We start from the raw sequence: 11,008 nt of genomic DNA on the forward strand, positions 1-11,008 counted from the left end.
TTTTACAGTTATGAAACACCTAGAGTTGTTACTGACTCTTACCTTGAAGTAAGTAATAATCATTAGATATATATATAAATACAGAATCAAATGCAAAGTACGAATCTAACTGTATTAGCAATATTTTACAAACTACACTGATATTTCAGCTACCATACATTACATATGTACGTGTATATTTACTCATAAATGCTTAAAGTTTAGTTATTTTTCTTAAAATATGAACAATAAATGAAAATTACATAGAAAAACAACGATTTCTAATACTTACGAGAACTTAAAGGTGATAGGATAATATTTGGCTCCAATGTGCCTTTAGTGCTAAGCCTCATACATTTTTTCAAGTAGAGGGTGAAGAAACATAATTTTTGTAAACTTCAAATGTACATTTTAGAAAGAAAAAATACATTACTTTACTAGTACACCCAAAAAATAAACAAATTCACTTACCCCTCAAAATAAAACTGCATTACTGCTAACTCCCTTCACTATCTCACTTGTGTTTTGCACTTATGTCCTTCACACCTATTCTTTTATAGCTGCTTCTTTTTTTCTGTTGTTCACACTGTAGACTGTTCTGTCCACATGTCTTTATACCAAAGAATTTCCTACATCTGCGACCTCTTTATACTTGGAACTACCAACCCTTTCTGTCCAAGTTGTTTTTCTTTTCTGATTTAACTCCACTTTCTTATTTTACTTGAAGAATACAAATGAATGTTGTGTCAAAATACCAAATATGTTCCTTCAAAAATAAACCACTTCGTTATGTCTGTAAATCATTCTTTGTCAGTTTATTAAGGGCTGAAAACTGTTACTTAATGCAGCATGCCCTCAACATGCATTATTCTCAAAACTTCGTTATCCTTTTCATATTTCTGATATCTCTTCTTATTTACTGCAAAATCTTTCCATAGAAAGTTCCAGTTCTTCTATGAGACATTTTTCACAATTTGTACTTCTCAGTATAAAATGCTCTAATTAAGGCCTAATTTCTCCTCCAACCTGCAAAGAAATTCTCCTCATTACTAGCCTCTATAAAAGTGTATGTTAATCTATAGTTTTCAGAGAAAATCCACACTTTGAAAATGTCATACGCAATTTGCATGCATGCCCTAAATACCTACACTGTTTCTAACTATATTAACATGAAAAAGTATTAACAGATAGAAATAGGTTAAAGTAAAAACATAAGGTATCATTGCTATAGCGGAAGCACAATTTTTTGTTAGTATAGTTCTGTGGATTATGTAATTCAGGCATTAGATTTAGTCATAATTTATATAAATGTGGCTTCATTTTGATATTTGGGGCTGCTCGGGTCCAAATCTAGATGTATGTACGTCTAAGCTGACCTACTAAGTTTTAAATTTCAGCCACATGTTGGTACTTGCCTCAGGACATAAGATAGCTATGATAATGCTGTATTTGCTGTGAATATTCATTCAATTGGGGAGGGAGAACTGGCAATAAATTTTTTTCTCCGACTGTTGTTATTTTGAAAAAATTTTGTGCTCTGCTACGTTTTATGAGGTTAAATTTTTTGTAGCAAAAACAGTGTATTTCTTTAACATAACTTTAATTGTGTATTTTAAATGGAGAAAGGGTAAATCTGTGTTTACATGTAAATAAAAGCATAGGTTCATTTTGAAGTAGTCTTGACTTACTGTATCTCTAAGTTAAAATTAGCTAGTCATGAGATGTTACAGGAAATACACTAATATGTGATGGTCTTCTGTACAAACAGTTTCTGACAAATTTAAGGTACAGCTGACTCTCAAATCAAACAAATGTTGCATTTTTGTAAATTAACTGAACTGAACTTGGAAATGTATTAATGTGTTTATACATGTTTGCATTTTATAAGTATACTGGATATTTAAAGTCAGTGGATTTTTTTTTAATACCAAAAATATGTGCTTTTGTACCGTAGCTACACCCCAGTAGGACGTTCATTTTTCTCCTCCCCTGATGGCTACTACCACCCTTTGGGAGGTGGAAGAGAGGTGTGGTTTGGATTTCACCAAAGTGTACGGCCAAGTCAATGGAAGATGATGCTAAACATTGATGGTAAGTTGGCAAGAGCTCACCTGTGTTACTGTAAACAGGGTAATGTTAGTTAATTTTACATATGAAAACTTTCATGTATATTTTTGGAATTCTGTTGTTTTTTTTCATAGTTATATATTTTTTGTGATCACAAGCACTGGACTTTTAAAAGATACTACCATGCTTTTTATCTCTTTCGACATGGGCTTGGACCCTGGGACCGACCTCATAACCATTTTGTGCTTGTTATAGTTTTCATGCTATAACTTTTAATATTTTAAGTGTATCCTTACAAAATTTTATGGACTTGTAGTAAACATTAGAAGACTTTTGCACACAAAAGGGTTGGAGATTGTTGTGTTCATTAATCCTATTGTTTCTGTTGTGTCCTGTTTCATGGTTTTCTAAATTTGCAGAAAATGCTCACACAGCATTTCACACAATACATGACCTCTACCTAATGATAGCCACACTAGTGGGTGATATTTTGTAATAAAGTTAAATAAGTAATCTATTCAAAAGCTGTATCTCCGGACTTTTATAGAAAACTAAGTAATTCCGATACAGTACTTCCCTCCGCTCACAAGATTAGCTATTCTTGTCCAGTGCTGCCCTCTTTATGCAAATTTTTTTCTTTACGCATGCTACAAGCCTTCTGCTCCCCCCTGTTGGAATCATGTCTCAGTGTAAATCATCGTGTGTCAATTCTCCACCAATAGGAGCATGACATACTCGTAATGCATGTGACTCCCTCTATACACCTCTTCTGAACTGTCACTTCTCGATTGACAGCATTTGTGCTCAGACGTGTTCCTTTTTGGTTGTTTAAAGTTTCACGTTAATCTTTAGTATACTCAAGAAGTGGTCTTCATTTATTTTCACTTCTAGTTTCTATTAAGACTGTTTCTTAACTTCACTTTTATCCCAGTTTATTACAGTCGCATTGTTCTTTATACTTTTGATTATTGGTTGACTCTTCCTCATTATGAATTCCAAAGTTCACGTTACGACTTCAAGGATCACACTAGCGCTATCTCTCAGGCCTTAAGTGCGGATGATCCGGCAGGGTATTTATTTGCTGGGAGATTGAAAGTTATATGGGTCAACCCCTGACTAAATACACTTACAAGGAGTGAGACGTCAAATTGCAGTTCACCCCTTCGATTGGGAGCCTTCATCTTAATCTCGCATGAATGTCGGTTCCTAGTGTCATGGGTTTTGGATGTAGCTGACTTACTGATTACGGTCTATCACGCCCTAGCCACTCTACGCCTAGGGGCATATTCATTGTTTTGCCCACTTTTGTACTTTGTGGGACTGAGTTACGTATATATATATATTTACAGGGTTAGGATCACTATCCTGCCACTGTTCTCTCTCACTTGGATGTGCTTCTTTCTTGTTCCCACCCTTATCTACTACACATTTCACAGACGGGCAAAGAGTATACCTGGTTCAAAAGTGATGCGGTTCCCCTCATCAGATTACGGATCTGACTCTCTCATTTCCAGGGGTATCTTTCGGACACTTTCAGGAGGTACTTCTGTCAGCTAATCAATGTGTGATTCTAGCTAATCTTGTGAGTGGGAGGAAGTACTGTATCGGAAGTTATAATTTTCCTATACTGAAAATGTAATTCCAATAGGTACTTCCCTCCACTCACCCTTCCTCCTCACTTTCCTCTGGTGCCTTAGTCTTCTGCCAAACCTCAAATTGATAGTTCAGTAGAGGCGTGTAGAGGGAGTCACATTCGTCACTGAGTATGTCACACTCCTATTGGTGGAGAAGTGACACATGATGATTTACGTGAGAGACATGTTGGAATCATTTGATTCCAATAGGGGGGAGCAGAAAGCTTATGGCATGCATAAAGAAAAAATTTGCATATAAATGGCAGCACTGGACGAGAATATCTAATCTTGTGAGTGGAGAGAAGTACCTATTGGAAATACATTTTTAGTATAGGAAAACTGTAATTTTTGGCCTTTACTGTACTGTTTGAAAAAGTTTTGTTTTAAGTAATAGCAGTCTTCAAAGCTCATATTGTACTTGACTGACACGTAATAAAAAGACATTGCATACTGTAACATACCTCTGTGCTGTTTAGAAATGTCCAGTAGTTCTCTCACCTGATGCATGTGGTCTTACTCTTGTGCCTGATTGCGAATCTCTTGGAGCATCAGATATTTAAAAACTTTCTATTTACTCAGAATGTCAGTTTAATGAGTAAATATGGCTTTGTTGTTTAATGCTGCTTTTTGGTGAAAATGATCTTTCCATCAGCTGAGATACCCATGGTTTTATATTACTTCATAAGTCTTAGTGGTTATTAATAGATCTTTAATTATGAATAAACGTTCAATTCTTGCTGTTGGTCAAAAACATGCAAAATGTCTATTTTGGTTAGATTTTTTTCTTATTCGAGTGATATCTTGATCGTGAAAAACCAATTTAGGTGACACACCATTCACAAAGTGTTAATGAACTAGAATATATTATTTTACTGGTTTTCAAGTAGGTTTCTGATGAAGTCTTGTAAACTTCATTTCAGTATCTTAGTGAGAACTTCAACAGCGGATGATAGTAGTAAAGTAATAAAAAAATTTAACCAATTGTTTTCAATTAAGAATAGATAAATAAGAGCATTTAATCAAAATAAACTTGATATAGATGGAGCTAGATAAAATAAACTAGTTAGTTGGAGCTTGCCAAGTTTTATAGTGTAAGTTGAGTGCAAAAAAAATTCTTAAGTTCTCTTCCATGTCTGGGTTTGTTTTAGAAAATAACTTAGAGGAGAAAATGGAGTAATAATCGTGAATGATAGTTTAAAATTAGTGGTTCGGCAATAAGTCCAGAGGCTTATAACCCTAAAAACTGCTTTTATCACCCACAGTGGGTACGGCACAGATAGCCCATTTGTGTAGCTTTCTACTTAAAAACAGTTATATTTAACAGTCAAAAACAATTGGAATGTAATGTGTGGTAAACAATTTATAAAAAAATAAATAACATTTTATAAGTGAATAATCACCTGCACCCACATTGTTAAGTTTTTATCATTTCATTCTTAGAATTTATGAGTTGGGGATATTTATGTCCTTAATATGATAAATTTATTGTTTAAGTTATTCATTGACGTCTTTAACCCTATAATAATGACTTGCTGCAAAGTGCACCATGTTATATAATTCTTGTTATATTTTGTTCCAGAAATAAAACGAGTTGATAAAATTCTTTAACACTTGACAAGAACTTTGAGAAAAGTATTTAGTTTGAGAAAAAATAAAATATTTTATTTTATTTTTTCCTATTTTCAATAAACAATTGTTATTTAATTTAGTTATTTGCACTCAGACTCTGAATAGTTCACCCGCAAGGTGATTTTCATTTTGAGTATAAAAACACTATTTTTTTATCTAACAGTTTTCACCTTTCATTTGCATAATCTTTAGAATCTTCTAAATGAATGTGTGAAGTTTTTTAAGGCAACTGTTTATATTTTATTTTCCATTTTCTTTACCATATCACTAACTCTAGCTATTATCATCGATGTATGGTGCAATGAAATGCTTGAAATTAAGAAATGGAAATATGTACATACTTTTAATTTCTTCGTTAAATAATTTAAAAATATCTTTTGGTTATATTAATAATTTCAGGTCTTTACCTTTTCACTTACAGTTTATTTTTAATGTTTTATTTTCCCCTACTATTTTTTATGGTTGATTATTTGTGTCGACACACATCAACTGGTACCCGTTGACAGTATGAACTGCAGAGATAACTTAGCCTTAGGCAAAACCTTTTTATACACACTTGGTAATGAAGCCTTGCAGAATAAGGGAAAGCTTTGGTTATTTTATAAAAATTATTAAACATTTCAAATATGAATTGTAAAACAAATAATGCTTAATTAACTAAAATATAAAAGTACATGTACTTTCTAAAGCTCAATGTTAAACTATAGATGGTGGGCGTGGCACCTGTCGGGGGTTGACAAAATTTATTTCTTGTTTCAACTGCATTCAGCAAAGCACCTTGAACCATACATGTCAAAAGTGCAAGTAAGCTACAATCTCATTTAGACTTGCATGTACTTGACTATTGCCATATGTTTTGGGCTATACTTCACCAAACTTCCACATTGAATAAAAACTAAGATAATGTAAAGCTTTGAACTGTAATGTATTTGTTAATAATAATTTCATTAAAAGACATTCATAGTAAAGTGGGTTAATTAAGTTTTGAATGTAACTCGGTGACATGTGCAGAAAGAAGTTTAAAGATGATGTTGTTGTAGGGTTAACGAACACATTGGTCAGTACTACTGCGTACAGACTATTAAACATGACTCGTGAAATTGCCACGAGGAAGACTTTAAAGAGTGTAAGAATTAAAATTTCCTTTTAACTATGTTTTCTTTTACTAAGGATTTGTTAAATTTAATAATTAACTTTGCCTTACTGTAACCAGTTGAATAAACCTTTAAGCACAAAACTTCAGATTTAATGTTCTTGTAACCTATGTATTTCAGTGTCAGCAACTGCTTTTTACAAAGCTCAACCGGTAATTGAGTTCATGTGTGAGGTTTTAGACATTAGAGACATCAGTGAGCAGAGGAAGCCATTAACTGACTCTCAGAGAGTAAAGTTTACCAAAGAGATAAAAGGTTTAAAAATTGAAATCACTCACTGTGGGACGATGAGACGAAAATACAGAGTTTGTAATGTAACCAGACGCCCAGCACAATTGCAATCGTAAGTTCACTGTTTATGGAAATCTAAATATTTGGTTATTACAGTAAATTTATTTGAAAATTGTCTGGTACTCTATCTCCTTTAGAAATTTTATTTTTAAATGTACTGAACAAAGCTGTTATTAGATAATAGTCTAAATTGGTCTGTAATTTGAGCACTTTTAAAGCTTATGAAAATGTGTTACTAATGTGAGCTACACAGTGAAGATGTGAGATATGCCAAAAATTTAGATGTTTTGAACAATTGTATAAATTGGAAAAGAACAGAAGTAAAATGAGTAGAGGAGTATTTAATGTTGATAATGTTTGAAAATGTTCAAAATTGTTATTATTGATCATGAAACTGTTCAAAATTGTTGATATTGTTGATGAAAATGTTTCAAACCGTAAAAACTGTTCAAAATTGTTAATATTGTTGATGAAAATGTTTCAAACCGTAAAAACTGTTCAAAATTGTTAATATTGATGATGAAAATGTTTCTAACCGTAAAAACTGTTCAAAATTGTTAATATTGTTGATGAAAATGTTTCAAACTGTAAAAACTGTTCAAAATTGTTAATATTGATCATAAAATTTTTCAAACCATAAAAACTGTTCAAAATTGTTGATATTGATGATGAAAATGTTTCAAACCGTAAAAACTGTTCAAAATTGTTGATATTGATGATGAAAATGTTTCAAACCGTAAAAACTGTTCAAAATTTTTAATATTGATGATGAAAATGTTTCAAACTGTTCAAAATTGTTAATATTGTTGATGAAAATGTTTCAAACCGTAAAAACTGTTCAAAATTTTTAATATTGATGATGAAAATGTTTCAAACTGTTCAAAATTGTTAATATTGTTGATGATAATGTTTCAAACTGTAAAAACTGTTTGAAATTGTTAATATTGTTGTGTTTCTTACAGGTTTCCTCTGCAGCTAGAGAATGGACAGACTGTAGAGTGTACTGTGGCAAAGTACTTTCTTGACAAGTACAAAATGAAATTAAGGTCAGTTCTACACATAAATTAAAAAATTATTTATTTCGTGAACACGTAGCAAAAATTAAGAAAACAGCCCACAAATATTTTGTGCGATGTGTACCGGACTAAGTGCGCGTGTGTATGTATTAAACAACTGCAAAAACAGTTCCATACATATAGGGTTAGTAATTTATTTTCACTGCTAAGATCACAACATAAATAATTATTCTACCGTTAAAAACTAAAAACCTGATGATGCTGTGAAATTAACAAAGTGTTGAAATGTGTATGTTAGTCTTAAAGGTATGGCCTGGTAGATATGCCACTTGACTCACGGTCTGTGGATTATATGAGCAAATCCTGTCACTGAACATGCTTTCCCTTTCAGCCTTGGGGGTGTTATAATGTGCTGATCAATCCCACTATTTCTTGGTAAAGAGTTGGCAGTAGGTACTGTTAACTAGATTCCTTTTATCTGGTTTATCTCTTCCAAATTGGGGATGACTAGTGCGGTAGGCCGTGTAGCTTTGCATAAAATTCAACAAATAGAGGTTCTGTTAAGTACACGTTCCCCACCTTAGGAACTAGGAACATAATTTACTTAACTAATCCTTAGCAGATAAATTTTGTTTTAGGGTATGATAATTAGAACTGAATTTTACACCCAAGAAAAGTAAGTTTGTATTTATGGATCAGTTGGACTTTGAAATCATTTCTAATTAAATAAAACTAGCTAAACGTGTTTTCTCACATTAGTTTTAACCTGTATAAAGGAAAATGTTATTAAAGTGAATGTAATGAGAATATTTTCCCTTTAAACATTTATTATTGTATTAGAAGTGACTGGCTGTAAAGAACTATGTATTTAATCTTATTTTTACTTTTCTCTAGGTATCCTCACTTACCATGTTTGCAAGTAGGCCAAGAACATAAGCATACATATCTACCTCTTGAGGTATGAATGATAGATTTGGTTCACTGTAGGGAAATTACTTGTAGTTATTTTGTTTATCCTTTTCTTCTCTTTCTTTTGTCCTGAGTGTCTTGTTTCTGTGTGTGTGTGTGTGTGTGAGAGAGAGAGAAGAAAAAAAAAAAAAAGTTAAGAAACTTGTTAAAAATAAAGAACACTTAAACCTGATATAACTAATCAGTTACATTTTAATGATGGGTAAAACATATTGCATGTACTGGCAATATGATAACTTATTTCTTTTAATAGAAAGAAAATATTTATCATTTCAGTAACCATATTGTAATTATTTAAAGTATTTTGTTATCAGGAAGAAACTGTCAGTAACAGAATCAAATTTAGATATTTTAAATGAGAAACAAGTAAAATCCACCAAAGGCCCATGTGTTTGAAAATAGGTTTAATTGTTTTAGCAAGTTATAATAATAATAATAATAAATATTCAAAGCTTGTTCTTGCTATGCAGTACTTTCTTTAATAACAGGCTTAAATATGTGATCACTAAAATGTTTAAACTTTACAAACCAAACACTTGTCTCTAAGTACTAGAATAAAATATGCAAATAAATTTTAAAGTTGTCAACACACACTTTCTACAATTATAAATTTGTGTTTGTATGCCATAGACTTCAGTTCTCATTTAAATATTGAATGAAGACCTTCTGACCAAAAATTAAAGCTATGTTATGGAAAAATTTGAAGGAGTAATATTTATTCTAATAAATATTTGTCTTGCATGTTAAGAGCAGTATAAAATTGGTCGGAGCACCAGCCTGATAACTGAAGCACAGATTTAAATCATACATTTTGTCAGTTTTCACTTGAGAAAATTTATAAAAATAATATGCTGTTATATAATAATATATGTTATATATGAACATAGTTTCTGTTCATATCAATGATGTATTTCAAAATTACTGAAACATACTGCACTTGCTTTTGTCAGCTACTACAAACTTTTAAATTACTATTCACGTTGCAGGTGTGTAATATAGTTGCAGGACAACGTTGTATTAAGAAGTTGACTGATATGCAGACTTCCACCATGATCAAGGTAATACTGATACACAGATATTAACCTCTTTGTGCCCAAGAGTTGTGTAAAATTACTGAAGTAAAAACAAAGGGTAAATATAAAATAGTGTACAGTTTTTTTCTTAGCTACCACTGCAATAGTAATATGCATGGGTGAATTAACAAGGTTCCCACTATCCTCATTTGTATGAGGTGGTTTTAATGTTCCTTGTTTCCCTGAAAAACCAAACTTCTGCAGATTTAAAACTTGTATGTGGTTCAGTAAATCTCATTTTGTTTGGGACATTTCTACAGATTTCCATCAGTATCAATGAACAGGGTAAAAATATTGCATCTTTTAGATTCAACTGGCTTTGTTTATTGCGTATATAAAGTGTGTAATTTTGAATGTCTTCTTGGTATTTTGTTTTTATGTATTTTGTTTTTTAATGAACTTATTTCTTTCTGGCAAAATATTAAGAATATATGCATATTTTCATTAAAATCAAAATTTAAATATATAAGAAAAGGAAAAGAGAGAGAAAACTTAATAAATTAGAGGAACTAAGTAGGACCTTTTTGAATTCCTTAGAAATAAAAAGTGGGTATCATAGTGAAAACTGTGTGAACATAATTGTGAATTTTTAAATTATGATGATAGTGTGTTTTAAGAATTTCAACAAGTGAAACTAAGATTTGTTTATAATAATTCCACATTTTGACAATTTTTAAATGACTTAAACCTCATTTTATAGGCAACTGCAAGATCTGCTCCTGATCGAGAAAGAGAGATAAACAACTTGGTACGTAAAACGTCATTCTTGTTTATTTACTTAACATTCAAAGCTTTGACTTTTGTTTTGGATTGCATGTGAGGTGTGATTTTTATTTTTTGTTTCTAGTAAAAGTGTTTTGTTCATAGTTATCAAAGATACAAGCATTGGATGTTTCTGTCAAGACAATGAATTACTGGTCTACACATTAACTATAAACTTAGTCATACAGATTGTTAACCCTATGAGAACTGTGTTAGTGCTTTGTATCAGTCGTGTTTCTTTGAAATTATATATAGTCATACTTAGTCATACAGATTGTTAACCCTATGAGAACTGTGTTAGTGCTTTGTATCAGTCGTGTTTCTTTGAAATTATATATAGTCATACTTAGTCATACAGATTGTTAACCCTATGAGAACTGTGTTAGTGCTTTGTATCAGTCGTGTTTCTTTGAAATTATATATAGTCATACTTA

At 31.6% G+C, this 11,008-nt stretch overlaps 1 protein-coding gene across 1 annotated transcript in view; it reads left to right on the forward strand.

The window, feature by feature from the left end:
- LOC106470525 (protein argonaute-2-like) overlaps positions 1-11,008 on the forward strand; it is a 52,501-nt gene that overhangs the window by 15,842 nt on the left and 25,651 nt on the right. Inside the window, exons 5-10 of the mRNA XM_022399131.1 lie at positions 1,934-2,070; positions 6,584-6,806; positions 7,717-7,800; positions 8,665-8,728; positions 9,726-9,797; positions 10,513-10,560. Coding sequence (XP_022254839.1) covers positions 1,934-2,070; positions 6,584-6,806; positions 7,717-7,800; positions 8,665-8,728; positions 9,726-9,797; positions 10,513-10,560 — 628 coding nt within the window. The remainder of the gene's footprint in view (positions 1-1,933; positions 2,071-6,583; positions 6,807-7,716; positions 7,801-8,664; positions 8,729-9,725; positions 9,798-10,512; positions 10,561-11,008) is intronic.

The sequence above is a fragment of the Limulus polyphemus genome, unplaced genomic scaffold (genome assembly GCF_000517525.1).
Source record: "Limulus polyphemus unplaced genomic scaffold, Limulus_polyphemus-2.1.2 Scaffold4063, whole genome shotgun sequence".
NCBI lineage: Eukaryota > Metazoa > Arthropoda > Merostomata > Xiphosura > Limulidae > Limulus > Limulus polyphemus.